At 44.0% G+C, this 18,671-nt stretch overlaps 1 protein-coding gene across 1 annotated transcript; it reads right to left on the bottom strand.

Moving 5' to 3' along the window:
* Nucleotides 1-1,267: 1,267 nt before the first annotated feature.
* On the bottom strand, nt 1,268-18,430 carry BBS2 (Bardet-Biedl syndrome 2). Its single transcript, XM_061572138.1, is given in 19 exon segments — nt 1,268-2,820; nt 3,439-3,587; nt 4,827-4,939; nt 5,520-5,657; nt 6,243-6,332; nt 6,334-6,375; nt 7,823-7,952; nt 8,204-8,375; nt 9,036-9,180; nt 9,738-9,877; nt 10,344-10,479; nt 12,279-12,365; nt 13,656-13,760; nt 14,063-14,140; nt 14,816-14,878; nt 15,688-15,813; nt 16,507-16,731; nt 17,284-17,413; nt 18,186-18,430. Coding segments are annotated over 18 exon segments (2,163 nt in total). The 5' UTR covers nt 17,401-17,413; nt 18,186-18,430; the 3' UTR covers nt 1,268-2,713.
* Nucleotides 18,431-18,671: the final 241 nt, after the last annotated feature.

Here is an 18,671-nt window from a genome sequence, read left to right on the forward strand (position 1 = left end):
GGCTTCCTAATTTTTGTTTTAAACTGTTCAGAGAAAAAGTATTATTAATATTACTTTTCTGTATTTGGACTTTAAATCAGCATTTGATTTGTAGTTTTAGTATGGTAAAATAATTTTTGAATTTTTTCAAACACTTGGTTAAAACTGTAACATTTGTTAAATAGCACCTTAAACTCCTTGTATAATTATTACTGGTGACTTGGATAAAGATTAAATGCATCTATTCTCAGAAAATGTTTATGTAAGCAACCAGCCATTTAGTTTGTATGAATTAAGGTTTAAACATTAAAGTAAACTTTTTATTTTACCAGGTAAGATAGAGCCCACTGAGTTATACAGTAAGTCCCCGATGGAAATCCGACCTTACATAAATTATGTAAAAAAAAAAAATCAACATGTGGAATTTTTCGCGTTTCTTAAGCGCAAATAGTGCAGGGCGGTGAGGTTGCAGATGAATTCCGGAGCAATTTACACCAAAGTGCGCAGCTTTCACTGAGCCCCGAGGTAAATGGAATGTTTTGTAGCATTATGTAATTGTTTTATATGCTTACAACCATCTTTTCCCCATGTTTGTATTGCTAATTTTCTTCATTTTAAGTTTATTTCACGAGTTATTTACTGTATGTACCTTATTTAACACAATTATACTTCGATTGCTTATGGTCTTAGCTAACAGCGATCAGAGAAGTCTAGGCCTAGCCTAATGCACGGTAAACGGGCATTCGGAAGTGACTGCTTTCTGTTAACAGTATAAAAAAAATGTTTCGTGGTATTTAGAAACAATTGGATACAGTATATGTTCCATTAGTTTAATTATGGGTAGTGTTGGGGTAGATATTCGATTAAATGAATCCTAGGAAGTGCAGAGGGTATGCACAGCGATGCGATACAGGTAGTGATTGAAAACGGACGACAGCGCGATGCAAGAGATAAAACGAACTAGTAATTGGGTAGGGGAGGCACAACTGTTTTCGGCGATGGGATTTCATCTTGATTTTGGGGGAAAATTGTTCAGTTTCCGACATACAGAAAATTTGGGTTACGGATCGTTCTCAGGAACCCCTAACCCTTCCATAACCCATGGTGCACGTGACCACAGGGAGAACATGCAAACTCCAAACACAGGCGTCGGGGTTTATGATTTGCATACCAGGCAAGGTAGTTGACAACATCTCCCCACCACGGCACCCCAGGATGATTGACTCGAGGCTCGTCCAGGGCACAAGTCATCAGGCACGCATTGTGTTTTGTTTCTGACACGTTCACACGGGTTTGCTGCTAATTTAATATTTTCAATATGTTCTTAAACACGAATGAAATAAAAGCTTATTACATTCAGTTGGGTAAACTAAAAAACTTCCAAATTTCAGTTTTGTAACATGACACATTCTGTTGACTGCACATAGAATGTCTATTTTTATGTTAACGAGTATTAATGTCATGGCGCTTTGGGTGGCAGATGTGCCAGAAAATGTGCCACGTGTTTAAGCAAACATAAAATTGACTTGACAACAGTAATTACAATATTGCTAATGCCCCAGAAAATAACATTACATCAGGGATAAAAAATATTGTTCCTGCACTGTCACAGAAACGTTTCCAACAATGCAACGAGCCATATATGTGGTGATCTATAAAAAAAATAGCACAACCGTTACGGTTTCAAAATGACTGTACAACATTAAACTATCTTTGAATTAATTGCTGGTGCCATAACTTCAATGAACTCCCGAGTGAACAAGACCATACACGTCTGATGCCAACAACCCCTTTACAACAGTTAATTGTGACCCTGGCACATCACACGTTTGGACCATGATGCTGCCTTTGAAAGTAATAATTTCAACTTGTAATGCACCCCACGGCGTACGCTCATTCGGAGTGAGGTGCGACGAGGAACCACAGTGCAGTCTGAAGTTTTTTCTCAGCCAATGTGGAAGTAAACCCATCCATGCGAGGGGACAAAAGTGAGACCATTCAGAGCAGTCAGTGACTGTAGTGCGAACATTGCGTTATTCTGGGGGTTGTAATCTGCACAAGCTGGCAACTTGTTGATCAGGCCATGTCTGTTTGGCATGGCAAGTCCATTTGATGCTCAAAAGCATCCTTCCTAGCAGCTGCACTTTTAACTGGAAAATGTTTTAGAACTTATGCTGAAGTAGATATTCATAAACCCTGAGAATCGACTGGGGCTCTGACCATTTCCCCACAATAAGGCAGCATTGCAATGTCCACACCTCATAGTTGAGATTGAGCGAGATCGTAGAGCATCAAATAGGAAGTGGTGCATGCTGCTCTCATGCGGTCTCAAATACACGAGCGCTTGATGTATATTAAGTTTTGAATAAATTAACACCACTATCTGCAGCATCATGGTCACCTAGTTTGGCTACTTGGTAGGGACTTACATAAATGGCCTTGAATGGGTGAAGACAGGCTGTGAATATGTATGAATTTTGAACTTATTTTCCACCATACGTAGCCAACCTTGTTAATCAGAGGTCAATCTGTCTGAAAATATAACAAGTTCTAAAAGTCCTGCATTAGAATACTCTATATAATGCCATAACGTATCTGAATAGGTTTAAAAGTAATAATTGTAAATTAACGATATACCATGTTTGAATCGTAAAACGTGCTGTCAATAGTGGTATCTGTTCACGCTAAAGCTATTGCCGATTCGGTTGTCATTGAAGAAGCCAGTGCTGCGGCTCTAGCTGGTGGCTGTCCCCGCTCGTATTATTTTAAACAATGCATTCACATTGTTCGTTTTGATAGCTTCACGGCAGGCAGATATCACCAACATCTTTGGTTTTCCCGCTGCGAAGAAAAAACAGTCACATAGAATGAAAATACTCCCACCACATTGATTAACATTTCTAATTAAAAAATATATAAACTCTTGTTTTGCACAGTGGCCATTCTTCCCAGCTTAGAGTAAGGAAATATACGATTGTGAGAGCATTGCACAATATGTATCCATTGAATAATTTTACAGATAGCATTTGCAGATTTAGTTACATGGATACATGATGGGAACAGTGAAAAACAGGTATATGGGTAAGGGGAGTTGCATGGTAATTTATAACCAAGTAACTAATGACTCGAACAAGCTTGTGGCAGGATTAAAACTCCAAACACTACTATTGTCAAAGCAAATAGTAATTCTATGAGCACACCGTGCACAAGGTAGTTATAGGGTCTGCAAAATTTCATGAAGGATAATTTTATATGAAAAGAAAAACGGTACTGGGTCGACCTGTTAATGAGCTTACCCAGAATGACTGAAGCACCTTGTCTAATGTTGCCGGTTCAACGGGACGAACGTTAACTGTATACGCCTTGGTGGCTAGATGTTAACTACCTCGCCTGGAAGAGGATGTGGATTCAATCCCGACCTGATGTCTTATATATTGATGAATGATTAGAAGCTCTTACCTCGGAGTCGTCCAGCTTTCTGGATAGTTTGGTTGACTGTCCGTAAACAGCCGAGTAGCTCGTTGTGATTGTTGCAGCGAATCTTGTAACCATTTATAAGATCTTTGTTTAAATTAAAGAGTTGTGTGTAGCCTTTTTTCATATTTTTTCTGGAAATCAACAAAGGCGTGGGTATTAAACGTACACACGTGTCCTTCAAGCAAAGACAACGAGTATCACAACACTTGAATTGACAGTTTAACCAAAATGATCGTTTTCAATACTGAAACTAGCTTCATACTAGGCATCATGCTGGTGCAGTGGTGACAATTGTGCCTCACAGCAAGAATGGCCTGTGTTCGATTCCCAACTCTTACTGCGTGGAGATTTTAAATTCTCCCCCTGTTCTGCATGGGTTTCCTCTGGGTTTCTTTTTCTGGTTTCCTCATAAGCTAAATATACACAATGTAACTGGTATTGGCCAAACATCCCAATGCTAAAAAGAACAAATCACTAATTTAGGATTACATACAGCAGCAGCAATATCACCCGCCTCCTGCAAACACTTGACAGGACCCTCCTGTAAAAGAGTCTTGGGACTCAGTGAGGGATAACAAGCGTCTTAACAATAATAAAAACACATCAATGTAATACAGTATTCCCTCGTTATTCGCGAGGGATACGTTCCAGAAATGTTCATGAATAGCAAATAAATACATCAATAAGCTATTAAATACATGACAATTATAACAAAACAAATTTTGTTATAATAAACAAAGTAAATACAAATAAATATTGAAGTATGAAATAATCTATATATGCAACAAACTTGTAATTTGGCATATGGGCAGCTTCCAGACTACACACAATGCAAAAAGTATAAAAATAGACCTTTGTATTTTGGAGGGGGGGGGGCGCAATAATGGATATATTTTGCACAGCAAGTGAGTGGTGACGTCACATCTGTGATGTCACCCGCATGCGGCAGCATCCCGCAATGTGCCTGCTGACGTCACGCATCCCCCCCCACCCTCTGCGTAGGCTGTGTATTAATCCAAGACAAGAATCCAAGTCTTGGGCAAAGCCGAGTAGTAAAGCTAGTCGTTTATAAATTAACGTACATGATGATGCTGCGCAGTACAAGGATGCAATGACGATGCAATGACGATGCTGACGACAATGACGATGATGATCGTTGTGATGTCGTTAACGCTCCGAAATAATAGACGTAGAGTTCCAGATGCGATTCGCGGATCGCCAAAATCGTGAATAGCAAGGTTCGTGAATAATGACGGAATGCTATACACTATACTGTTCCCAGCGCCAAGCATTCCAGCAAGCTGAGTCTGCTTGGCTACTCTGTGATGCGAATTCATAGGTCTTGCATGTGTTAACAGGTGTGTGCTTACATGTCGCCCATGAGCCGAGAATCCTCGGCACTGACAAGCATGCTGCGCACCATGTTCGAGTGGTCAGCCATCTCTGCAGTCAGCTTCTGGTGCACTGAGTGAAACTCGTCCACCTACGAAGGTCGGCAACAACAACAACAGCAGCAGCGGAAGCGGTATTCACTTATACCACTCAAAGGGTGACCAGGCGACTGAGCTCAGATGAATAACCGAGTACATTTAGTATTTATACCATTCTTATAGCGCAGGGCTATCCCGAAGGTGCTATGCTTCACAGACACAGTCTGTTTGTTAGGGGGCAATTACTGCTGCATGTAATGGCAATTAAGGAATTTGCCAGTATTTTTTCAGAATTTGGATGGTTTTACTGATACCAGTTACAAATCACCAAGCGAACTCCGGTCATCATCGCAGCGGCTTTTGGCTAGCCATGGGACAAAGATGGTCACTGCCGCTATACAATTTTAAAACTAGATTGATAACTAATTTCTTTAAAACTGCTTTTTGTCTTTAGTTTCCTGTCGTCCCCCTGACCCTCTGATTAGCATGGTTGGCTACGTACGGTGCAAAATAAGTTTAACATATATGCATACATACGTAGATTGTGCTTGTTTTTTTTTATCAAATAATTTTAATCGAACCACTCACCGCTACAAACCAACACAAAATGTGGGGCTTTGACAGCAAACGTACCTTGATGAGGGTGAGTCTCAGCTCCTCCATTTCAGCAGGGAAGTGTGCCTCTACTTGCAGGTCCTCTATTGCCAGGAAAGCCACGAGTGATTGTACGATGTCTCCTGCAAGGTCCATATCATCCGTGTAGATCAACACCTGCCAGGGGAAACATCACATATGTTTAGGAGGTAAAGGCGATGTAGAAATTTAAGGCAATTATCATCGAAAGTTGTTACCGTGCAATGGTTTCTGCACCATTTTATATTGTACAAAAAAAATTGCGTTAAATCTAGGCAAATTCAGTCACTACAGTATTATTATGCTAACTTACCCAAGAATGCCTCACAGAGTCTCAAGACTCTTTTTTAGGAGTGATGTTGCTGCTGTGTGTAATTACAATTGAGTATTTTGCAGACAGTTCTACAGCATTGGGATGTTTGGCCAACACCAGTTACATGGTATGTTTTTAACTAGCTATGGGAGAACTTGGAGCAAACACATGCAGAACAGGGGGAGAAACATACACACTTCACACAGAAAAGCTCTCGAGTCAGGAATCGAATCCAGGCCATTCTGGTTATTGCTACTGCACCATCTGACTTCTTGTCCTTGAGAATCCGATAGGAATGTGGAATTCCAAACAATGGCACATTAAACACAAGGCCACATTGCTGTTTAGAACTTTCTTATGATTTGTATAAACCCAGTGACAGTGATCAGGATCTGCTGTGCAATTCATACCTCTCCACTGGGCTTCATGGTGATAACGAGAGGACCATTCCCACGCTGCGACTCGAACGCTACGTGCAGGAAGCTGCTCTCAGCATTCACACTCTTCCGTTAGCAGGAAATTCTGATTCAGCCACAGGATAACCTGCCAGAGTATTACAGAGATGCATGCAAGACGTTAAATATGGCGACAATTATATTCCGCACATTTGCAAAACAAATAGTAGTTGCGTTCAACAATTTCAAACGTTTAGCTGTAGTATTTTAAACCATGTGTTATACCTATGTAGCGGGTTCAACTGAGTCGCAGACATACTTTTGGAGGCAACACATTTATTAACACCAACACTCGGGTTAACGGGATAACAACCTATGGTGGTGACCACCAGGCCAACTACACTAATTACAATGTAACTAGCTACAACGGACCAGACCACAGCTTGGGTCCAGGTCCACGTGTTGGAGACTCTTGTAGGACTTAGAATGTTGACGAAGGTTTCTTCAGGATGAACAGCAGCAGCCGGTCCCTCAGGGGGACCCGGCTTATATCCTCTATGGTGTGACTGGCTCCGCCCTTAGTCACAATCACCTTCTAGAATTTCTCGAGCAGGATCTCGACCCTGACACGTGACCACCCCTAGCCCCCACTTGGGGGCCCTGTCTTGACTTAACCGGTCATGTGTCCTCCAGGGTCAACCAGAGTGCCATTGCCCTCAGTAACCCCATTTCCATGGCCGGCACTCCTGCACTCTATCCTGTAGGGGCCGGCACTGCACGCAGAGCGTGGTGCCATCCAGCACTGTCAGTCAGCGCTCATCTAGCCCCTCTAGGGGCGGTACTGCACCCACATCCAAGTGGTGTCCGCGATGTCGTTACATCGCACGCCGTGTCTTTCTCGGGCCGGCATTACACAGTGACATCCCGCGATGTCACAACACCTATGTTGCACTCACATTAGAGAATAATTAGTTTAAATATAAATGTTTTGGGTCACTATGTGCTCTCCCAATTGTCCACACCACCATGAGCTCGCTTCATCAGCAGCGCATTCCAACTCTGCTACAGGAGGCCCATTTGCTGGGTACACGGCTTCAGAATCAGGACTGGCGGCTTCCAAAGAGACAGAAGGCCTAGAGAGAGCCTCAGCTGCCTTCGCTGGACGATCGCAAGTCCCGGTCGGGGTATAGAAGGTGGACAAGGTCGAGGATTTGTGTACTTAGCCAGTAATGTCCATAATGCAGGGGCTGTGAGAAGGAGGTCAAGAGGCCAGATTATTTCATGGGCTATGTAAGCCACTTTGGAAGAGAAGACAGATCGGTCTGAGTGCGGAGAAAAGCGGGAAGGCCTGTTGTCGAGACAGGCATTCGAATATATGTATGTATGCTGAACTTTATTCGCACCATACGTTGCCAACCGTGTTAATCGGAGGTGCGAGGGAAGAAAAACAAATTAAACACAAAAAGCAGTTCCAAAGAAATGAGTTTTCAATTAAGATTCAAAAGTGCACTATAAAAGTGCATTGGAATGCTCTGAGCGTCCGGTAATGAAGGCAAGAACCAAGGTAAGATGGTCAGTGTGTGCCGAGCTCTTACCCGCTGTATGCGATCGTTGACAGAGAAGCTGACATAGCTCTGAGGGTCAGGCACCTTGTCAGGACTGCACATTGCGTACATAGAGAAGCGAGGTAGCTGTCGGGTCAGCTCAAACACGTGGAACTGCATACTGCGAGGCACAGCACCAGGGAATAATTGTAAGTGTGTGGTATTAATGGCAAAAGGGCATCGTGGGCAGTGCCAATGATATAAAATACATGTTGACGATCCTCAAAGAAACTGACAATGACAATGCATACATTATGACTGATTGCACAAGAGCTCGATGTGAAAACCACATGTTGTGGTTGCCGATTTCTAGCACAGCAGAGCAGCCTCGTGAACGTGGCTCTGGTTGCAGTGACGGCTGGACACCCTCACCTGGTCTTGTGCCCAACAAGAGCCTTGATGTGCAGGTCCACGGGCACATCCTTGGGTGGGATCATGGGAACCCGCATGTGGCTGCTGAGGTTGTTGACGCTGGGATGCACTACGTGGCTCTCGCCCTCAAAGATGCCTTCAGCAAATATAAGCACTGCCCGGATCACTGTGTCTGTATTACCGCCCAACACACACACACACACAGTGGTTTTATGGCCATTTTTATCATAACTATATAGGAGAGTTTAAATGCGCAGCAACAACTTTACTGCAGTAAATACAGTGTGGATTATCTTAATAAACCAACAATATTGCTGTCTATAAATATACCTGACTTTTCATACGAGAGTTTAGTTTGTACACAGAATGCATGAACACCTAAACAGAAAACAACATTTACCGAGGTATTTCAAAACAAAATTGGCATCATAAGAGAAAATAATAAACGTTTAAGAGGCTTGTCACAGACACTTGACAGGTATAAACTGACAATCATGACCACAACAAACTTTAGCAACAGCAGTCTTCAACAAAATGTGGTTCGCAATGTTCAGAGTATTTAAATGAAATTTGCAGCAGTGATGCTCTATCAGTTAAGTTTTTTGTCCTTCCCCCGCACCTCTGATAAGCACGGTTGGCTACGTACGGTGAAAAAGAAGTTCAACATAAATACATATAAAATAACGTTATTATATCGGGGGTTTAACCCTAAATATCAAAACCATGACCTCCTGTATACCAGGTGAGGTAGTTAATATCTCGCCAACATGGCATCCAAAGCGTAACAATATTAGTAGCAGCAGCAGTCACAGCCATGCTCTCGAGTGCTCACTATTTGAGGTGGAGATGGCCAGCTCCACATGTGGTGGCAGCGTCTTGCTGCCTGGGTTGACTGTCAGCGAGGTCTGCAGCTGGGTGTTGGCAGGGATGGCCCCAGCCTGACTCTCCACATCCCCTGCATTCGCATTCTGACCAACCTTCACACACAGAGAACACGTACGGGAACAATTACAGCAGTAACCAAGCTGGTCACGGCACTTAATAAGAATACATATGCTGTACATTAATTAGAGCAAAGCAAGCTTAGCTCTTTGCACTTTTAGTTCATGCTTTTGCAAGCTTACATTTGTAGAAAAAGTTATGTTTGTATTTGTGTATGTGTTATTTTACCAGTAAGCCACGTATTAGATAGTACCCACATTTTGCACCACCATATGGGACCTTGCCATTTTACACTGCTGGGTGGATAAGAGGCGGTGAGTGGTGGAGCAATTCAAAAATACTTGTCCCATTGTTTCAACTTCCACTTTAGGAGATGGAATCGAATCGTCGACCTCTGGATTGAAAGTCCAGTGTGCTGCTGCTAACCCATGATGCACCACTGTGACAGCTCCCTTCATTTCTCAGTTAATCGCTAGACATTTATACGCGGTTATCAGAAACGCAAAATAAAACAAGCGATTTTAACCACCCTCCGTGCCCCTCAGCCGCTCTCCCTGTGCGGAAGAGAAATCGGCGAGAGCACCAGGCTTGCCTTTGAGTTCTCGCTGTAGTTCTTGAGCTCCAGGAGCAGATTCTGCTTACGCTGACTCAGCTCTCGCAGCAGGTCCTGCTCGGTGTTGGAGTCCATGAGGCTGCCTCTCACCTCGCGGCTCGAGGGGAGGTATCCACGCACTGCGCACACCGCACGCGGAATTCATTCATTCGCGACGTGCTCATCGGTGTCTTCCCAGCCGCTCAAACCTATGGCTGAGAGACGACATCCTGAATCGACATTCAACTTTCAATACAGATGTGGGAAATTATATATGGTAAATATATGTATAAAATGAGTATAAGCTTACAAAAACACAAAATGTTATTCTGTGGTGGTATTATATTACCAATAAGTGTTAAAATTGTATTTTTTAAAGTACCATATAAATAACAAGTGCTTAATGTATGTTTACATATAACTGACACATGAAGTCATGAAAGAATGAGAAAGGTATCCCTGGAAAATCATTAATAAACTGATGTACACACATTGCTCTAAAAGCAGCTGTAAACATGTGAATAATATAGAGAACAAAACCTGAACAATACCCCAGGATTGAGCAGAGTCTCAAGGGAAAGAAATGCAGGCAGAGCCGAAGATTACCTTCTCCGTCAACAGAACAGCAAATGAGCTGCGTCTTGCCATCCATGCGGTAATCCCCTTCCACAATCCCAGCAACCGAGGACGAGAAATTATCCTTGAAGACCACCTCTCCAGTCCTGTCACTGCGAGCATCAATCTGACAGAAGAAAGTGACGTTGCCTATTGCATGATGTCGGAGGCATGATTCTCATTAAGTACAGCAATCCCTCACTTAACTCGGGAGTATATACGTTCCTGAACAGTTTCGCATTAAAAGCGAAAAATGCGTTATCTGAATCACGTTTGTACTGTAAAATTATCCTATAGTCAGCAACAGCAATAATCGCCATTTGCCACGAAGTGGCGGTGATGTCACCAAGGCGCCTGTGCAAGGCCAAATGCACTTTAAGGCCACGTGAAGTGCCAAACGCCCGCTAGCAGGAAGTCACGGGACAGACCCAGGTGCGATTGGTTGAATGACTGAGATGACTGGCCGATGCGCCACCTGTGCCAACTTCCTTGTTTTAGCCGCCCGGCACTCCGCTCATTGTTGCGAGCGTCACTCGTCTGCCCTCCGTTGTTGTTGGAGGGCGACTACCTCCAACTGCCCAGTACCGTCCTTCACGAGCCTCCTTCACAGAGGCCGATATTGACATCGCTGGTACCAGTCATTGGCAAGTCCACTCAGCTCCATGTCCTCTCATACCACATCACTCCATCTCCTCTCTAGCCTGTGCCATGCCTGTTTAGCCCCCTCTATCCGGCCGAACAAAAGCTGTTAAGGCATGCATTGGATGGGCATGCAGGCTACATGACCTAGCCAACGCAGCCTTGCATGCCGGAGGACCTCACCGATAGGACTTTGTCAAGATCTTTCAAGGATTTGTGAGCTTCCTCACACAATCCAGCCAGGTTAAACCCAGGATGATCGTAGGCAGGCCAGCCTAAATGTTTCTAACTGACGAAGATGTTCCGTTCGGGGGGTCCATGTTTCGCAAAGCATAGAGAAGGGAGGGCGGCATGACCGTGGCTGAGAAGACCCGAAGCTTAATGTGGAGCGATAAACCGGGTAGCTTCCACACAGCGCTACACAGCCGATGAAAAGATACCGCCACTTGACTGATTCGGAGTGAGACCTCTGCTGTCAAATTGAAGCTGGTCATAAGTACACTGCCCAGTTATGGAAAACTCTCCACAACTGCCCCATCACCAATGGGGGAGTTAAGGGAGTGGAGTGTTTGATGGCACAAAATACCCAGGCAGTTACTTAATTTTGGTGGGACTGATTGTAAGGCTCCATCTTAGTGGCATGCTCCAGGTTCAGCAGCAGCGCCTCCATCTCATCCTCTGAGTGAGCAGCAATCACCAAATCATCAGCATACATAAGATGGTTGACCAATAGGGAGTCATCCCTTGATCGCATCCAGGCATCGATCAGCCTCCCATTGTATCTGTACCTAATGGAGATTCCTCCAGTACAGCCATAGGCAGCTTCACGAACTACGTGGTCTAAAAATGTTAAATAATGTGGGAGCCAGAGGGCAGTCCCTGTCACACCCCAAGGTAGTTTTATCCGGGCCTGCCCACCATCATGAAGGTCCTTAATGATTGTAAGCAGAATCAGGGACTCCGAAAGCATGAAGAACTGTTAAGACAAGCATCTGAAATGAGGGTACGCTGGCACGTACTGTATCATTCCACGTACTGTAGTATACCACTCAGCTGCGCAGCTCAACACAGTAGTTAGTTGTAAACCGCGTTATAACAGGCGTGATCGGCGTTATGACGGGCCATGTTCCGCATTGTGAAAAGTGTTCCAATAGAAGGACCGCATTATAGCGAAAACACGTTGTGTGAACTTAAATGTATAATCTTACTCTGCGCTACAATTGGGGTACACAGAATCCGAGAGGTATCGCCATTTGAAACTTTGGGTGAATTCTGCACACGTTTTACCTTTCCATTGGACCATCCGGTGATGAGCTCGTTAACTCCATCCAAGTCCAAGTCAAAGGCATGGATACTGACGGGCTGATTTTTTGACTAGAAAAATAAATTAAAAAAAAGCACAACAATATAATTTCTGCTTCATTGATGAGTTTTAGTACAAGGAATAGTAGAAACGTTTAAATAATTATTTATTAAATTGTCATAACATCCTATAAATATTATTTTGGAACTACTTTTCTACATAATAAAAGTGGTACAATTAATTCGACTGGAACTATCAGACCTTTAGAAAATCCACTCTTAGTCTTACGACAAATCATGCCATGCCAGAATTATCTTCTTATAGCTAAAGAGGAAATGTTCAAGCCATTGTGAAAGTATGCATGTTTATTGATGACATTACCATTAACGTTAAGCATCAATTATATATATAAAAAATATTTTAATTATCGTTTTGGCACCAGTCACATGCTGATATTTGGTAAACAGGGCACCTATCAATTACATGTGTAGTGACTATGTATTGTATATGATATTTGACAAGTCATTGGATATCTGCTGACTTTGTCACAGGGGATAAACTTCATGGCTTTATTATTACCCCATATATTAGATGTTAACCACCCTGGTGACAGCACTGCAATTACACACCTGTGGATTGGATTTGGGAGAAATATTACCAGACCATACCTCAAAACCAACTGTTCCTAAAATTTGATCTATAAAATTACAACTATTTATTTCCTTTAATATAATAATTACATTTTACAATACGGTTGAGATTCATAAATTAATTCATATGACCGTAGAACACCAAATTTAAGCACATTCTGAAAAGACAACAGTCCCTTTTATGCAGATCTGAAATGTATTCATGGGACTCAATCAGAAGGGTAGAGACACCTATACAGTGTAGGAGTTTTTGAGGCTAAAGTGATCATGGTCAGCGCATAGTGACCTGACCATTCCGTGAACTTCGACAGCTTTGCGGTCAGCAGTCCATTGGCCTGAAACTCACCTACCCCACTCGCTCACCTACTCACACACCCACTCACCTACTCAGCGGTCCATCGTCCTGGAACTCACTACTGTATGATGTTCGAGACCCTTTACAGACATTTAATGAGTTCGGTAGAAAATGCACGACAGACATGCTCAATAGAGCTTACAATGTATAAATATCGCTCACTCGTGATAACCTAGGTTATAAGAGTTGCGTGTTTATAAATATACTCATGGTGTCCATAACAACGAGTAGGAGGAAGTGAATGACAGCTTGAAGCAGACATTAGGACTACCAGCATGAAAAAAAACTGTTAAGAGTTCAAACAAGCATAACGGTATGAATTAAATGATAAATTACAGCTTTTAAATAAATCTTACCTTAATTCTCCAGTATCTAGTCGTTCTATCGTAGACACCTACTGTCCCGTTAGCCAGCGAGTATCCAAATCGACTGCCTTGCAGGTGACACAAAGATGTAATTGTCTGTGAAAAAGCAGAAATTGTGAAGAATATTTTAAAAAATTCTGGATTTTTTTTTATCCTCAGTTTGTAAACTACCGTGATACAATATTCATACTAAAAAGTGAGTGTGGAGCTTTGTTGACCTAACTCAAACTGCATGCGTGCAAGTGAGCGAACGTGTGAGTACGCATGTGAGTGAGGAGCATATACGTGAGCAAACATGCAGGAGAGTAAACATGCGTGCGTGACAGCGAACATGGAGAGTGCATTCGTGAGCATGTGGGCCATTGAGTAAGCATGCGTGTGCGATGTGCTGTACTAACCTCTGTTTCAGTCATTTCAGCCACTATTTCATCATCTTTAAACACTCGGATGTCAAAATCTTCTGAGCCCACCAAAAGCTGTGTAATACAATGCAAATCATTCAAACAAACTACTACATCGTGCTACTAGCGGCTGCCTTCTCAGGATGTGATTTCAAACGACAGAGATAGAGGCCGAGAGGCACAGTTGGGACAATCCGACAAATCACGTCTCGTGTCGAGGCAGGCACGACACTGGGTGCAGTCGTTCCTAACTCCCACAATTCTCACACGGGCGGATTAGGTAGGCGCAGGGGAAAACAAAGTAGGCAAACACAACTAGGCCGCCTCTTTCGATGGCTCGTGGGCACAAGGTGTGGGCGCGTACAACTCAACGTCAGCCTGGCTGACAACAAACGTTCTCCTCCTACCCCCAAAAAACCTGAACACAAGGTCAGAAGAGAGGCCACGTTAGCACTGTCCCGTTCCCGCACTTCTGATTAGCATGGTTGTCTACGTACGGTGCAAAAGAAGTTCAACATACAATACATACACAAAGCCTTCGATGACTGTTGCATGAGTCGCTACTGCATATGCTGCATTTCTAAAAATATAAAACTCGAATGGCATTCAAATTAAAACACATCTGAATGTATTGTAATAGCAGCTAACAGTAAAACTTACAACAACTGAAAAACAACCAATAAGAGAGCACTGTCGATGGATCCTATGTTCAAGACTGAGAGCAAGAGGAGCAGTGAAGAAAAGCCTCACCTCATTTTTTCCATCACCACTGAAGTCACACAGCGCGAGTGATCGTACGTTATCTCCAGTAACCTGCACAGGGCCATCACAGCAAGTTAACATTCGCACCCAGTTGAAATCTATAATGTGGTAACAGCCTGGAACAGAATTAAAAATGTCACATCTAATATAATGGGAACATATTCAGAAGGCCCTTCTTCAATGGGCCTTATTCAGAACAGAAGGCAATAAAATATCTCTGCCTGGTATGCAGGTCGTGGGTTTGGTCCCGTCCCTGACACTCGTATGTATGGAGTTTGCATGTCCTCCCCATGGCCGTGTGGATAATTCTCCGGGTGTCCCCGGTGCTTCCTCCCATTTTAGAAACACACGTTTAGAGTATTTGGTTCCTATAAATTTCCACATGATGAGCCACTTCGTTGAGCTGTCATTTGTGACCAGATCACTTACCTGGTAAAATATATATTTTTATCATTTTGACTATGAGGTGCATCAGGTATGCAAATAATAATTAATTGAATACTTAGGTATAATTATATTTACACGTAATACAGAACACAATTAATTGACACTTAATAACATATAACTTAATATTTACAATTTACAGTAATACAACTTTAAAAAAATACTATTGCATAGTTTCATACAGGTTACGTTCCATGATCGTAAAGGCAGATTCTAAACCCAAGAAACAGAGGCCCCTTCTCACAGGTTTTAAGAGTTTATCAGAAATGGTACTGCACGACCCTGACTGAAGTGCAGCTTAATCGGCCAGTGTTAATTGCATTACTGACGTAGTTAGCCTTTCCGGCTTACCCAGTCTGGCTTCAAGAGGTTTGACAGTGGTTTTAACATCAGCTGACATAGTGAGAGATGCTTACTGTCCAGAAGAGATCTGTTCCTTTGCAGTCGAAACCCTGAATGGCACAAGTGCCCCCAATGATGACCATAGGAGCTGCAATGGAGCCGAGTTCTCCAATCACCACAGCATTTGCTCCATCTGCCACCTGCATGTGAACCAACATTGACAATATTGATATTTTCGTTATGAGATAATTTGTGGGAAGGTAAAACAAGATGGATACATTCAGAGGAGCTGCAAATGAGAGTATTACACCATTGGATATAGTGGGTGAAAGGACAGGTAACATAATTAATCATGGGTAGCGATTGCGAGTAATAATGTGGGTCACCAAGTTTTTGACTTGATAATTGTGCTAAGCAGGATTTGTAGGCATTGTAATTAGACAATGCAGTGTCTCTTTCCTAAAACACATCAGCTTAATGTTCTCCTGTTTCTGGGATATTTCAATGCAAAAGTAGGCATTGAGTAGAGAAAATGGGGATATGTGCTAGCCCAGGCATAGGACGAGAGAATCACAATAAAGCTGCTTGAGTTTTCAATGGCAATAGGCTCGTGATATGTAATATCTAATCCCAAGATAAAAATTACACGAGATAATGCATTTTTTAATGTCTCGAATGTGATGCCAAGAAATTACATTATAACATGAGATCAACACAGCACATGTTTTCACGACTAAAACGTACTTCTGCTGCTTTGCCAGCTTAAATTAAGTCACACAGCGGGAGTATGTGGTATCGCTCAATTTTCACTTGTTGGACTCAACATCCACAATGCTAGGTGCACGAAGATTCACGTAATACTAACGGTGGGGGGAATGCGTGGTGCTCCGTACATCTTTATAGAAGAGGTCAGAGTTGTTGTGCACATCGTAGGCCAGGAGGCTGCTGTGGGTGCCCACGGCCAAGACATCCCACGAGAGGCTGGGGTCGAGGCGGCCCGCGGCCACACAGCTCACCGCCTGGTTCACGTTCAGCAGCGTGATGTCTGACTCGGAGCTCACCTGGCTGGCACGGGGACCGCTCACCACACTCCGCGTGTGAGGGTTGTGAATGAATACCTGCGAAGTTAATTGCGCCGTCACATGTTAATCCATTTTATTTATTTATTTAACCCTACGTAACTTTACCGAAAGAACCAAAGAGTATGTTAATTCATGCCAATCCTTCCTAGGGCATGAATGCGTGAACCAAGCACAGATTTTCGAGTAATGGTGAGTGCGGAGTCAACTGCCAACTGGAAGTCGTGCACGTTCTATCAATGTACAAAAATAAAATGTCTTCCTTCGGAAGTAAATTGTTTATTTTACATAAGTAATGTAAATATAACTAAAGCGAAATTACCAGTGTACAAAGTAAGCAGACAAAACGTCGCTTTCCAATATCTGTCCCTCCAAATCAAAAAGTAAATCATTTAAACATCTCATCGCCACATGGCCTTCTTTCAGCATTATTGGTTCAATAAAAGCAACACTCCGAGACGTTTTTTTGTTGCGTCTGGTGGACTGCAAGATGTTTGGAGGCAATGACCCTCTCTCCCTGTGTTATAGATATCGATCCAGTGGACAAGAGGAAGGAATGAACTTTTGCAGACGATTGCAATCATTGGGCACCTTTCCAGCTTGGGTGGCAGCAGTGAGGCACGGGTGCTTCCCATCGTAGCATCCCAGCGTCACCATGCGCGGGTTGATCTTATGACCAAGTTTCAGTGTGAAGATGGGCACCAGCATTTTCCCCAAGTAACTGTTCAATGAGAAGACGTTAACAAAAAAAACAAACTTCAATAAGTTGCTTTGCTATGGTGAGATACTACATGACAACTGTACCCATGGAAGGGAGGGGAATAAAGAGCAAATTGCATCACGTCAGCGTCCTCATGTCAGGAGCATACGTTTAGATTATATAGATCTGTAGAAACCTGCGCTTGATATTGTATTAGTTAACCAATGCAACCGTGCAATATACGGACGACATGGTTCTCCGTGGATGTTGATTGGTGCCGTGGTAATGCCACACTCCGGGTGGCCGGGTTACCCTGCTCCAACTCTCTGTAACGGCGTTACCCCTCCTCCCGTTACCCCACTGCAATGACCCCACTGCACAAACACCGTTACCCTCTGTACTCCCGCTGTAACGCAGTTACCCCGCCGTAGGACACTGCAACATTCAGTAACTCCAGCGTAACGCTTTTACCCTGCGGTAACTCCCGTTACCTTCCCCCCGCGGTTACCTATCCACGACTCCGTTACCCCGCGGTAACGCCATTACCTCCGCGTGGTAACGCCGTTACCTCCCCGCGACTCCGTTACCCCGTGGTAACGCCATTACCTCCGCGTGGTAACGCCGTTACCTCCCCGCGACTCCGTTACCCCGTGGTAACGCCATTACCTCCGCGTGGTAACGCCGTTACCTCCCCGCGACTCCGTTACCCCGTGGTAACGCCATTACCTCCGCGTGGTAACGCCGTTACCCCCCCACGGTAACGACCCCCCCCCCCACCGTCTCTCCGCGTCACCTGGCAACGGCGCGACGCGAAACCGCAGCTCCCGCCTGCAGCCGAGCTGCGGGTCTTCAGAGGCGCTAGAACAGCCCCCCCCCACACCTCGTGTCCCTTATTGCGCTGTCGAGGAGTGGAATCTCTCCCCCTTCGCCCTGCCTCTCTCCGTCTCCCCGCGCTGCGTTCCTCCTCCTCCTCCTCGCCCGCCGCTCTGGGAGGCTTCCTCAGAGCGAGACGCGCGGCGCCTCCATGTTGCGAGTCACGTGAGCGCCGCGTGCCAATCCAGACTACGATTTACAAGACTCCGCGTTACGTTGTCACGGTTGGGTCTCTATGCGCATCCGTACTAGCATTTTAAACGTGACCACCACAGTGGTGATCACCACTTGACTTAAAGCTTGGGGGCCGTCCATAAATGACGTCACGCGATTTTTGACCCCCCCCCCCCTTCGTCACACGACGTCACAAAGTCAGACCCCTCCTCAAATATGACGTCACAAAGCT

The sequence above is a fragment of the Lethenteron reissneri genome, chromosome 49, assembly GCF_015708825.2.
Source record: "Lethenteron reissneri isolate LAM-NWPU_2019-01 chromosome 49, ASM1570882v1, whole genome shotgun sequence".
Classification (NCBI taxonomy): Eukaryota; Metazoa; Chordata; class Hyperoartia; order Petromyzontiformes; family Petromyzontidae; genus Lethenteron; species Lethenteron reissneri.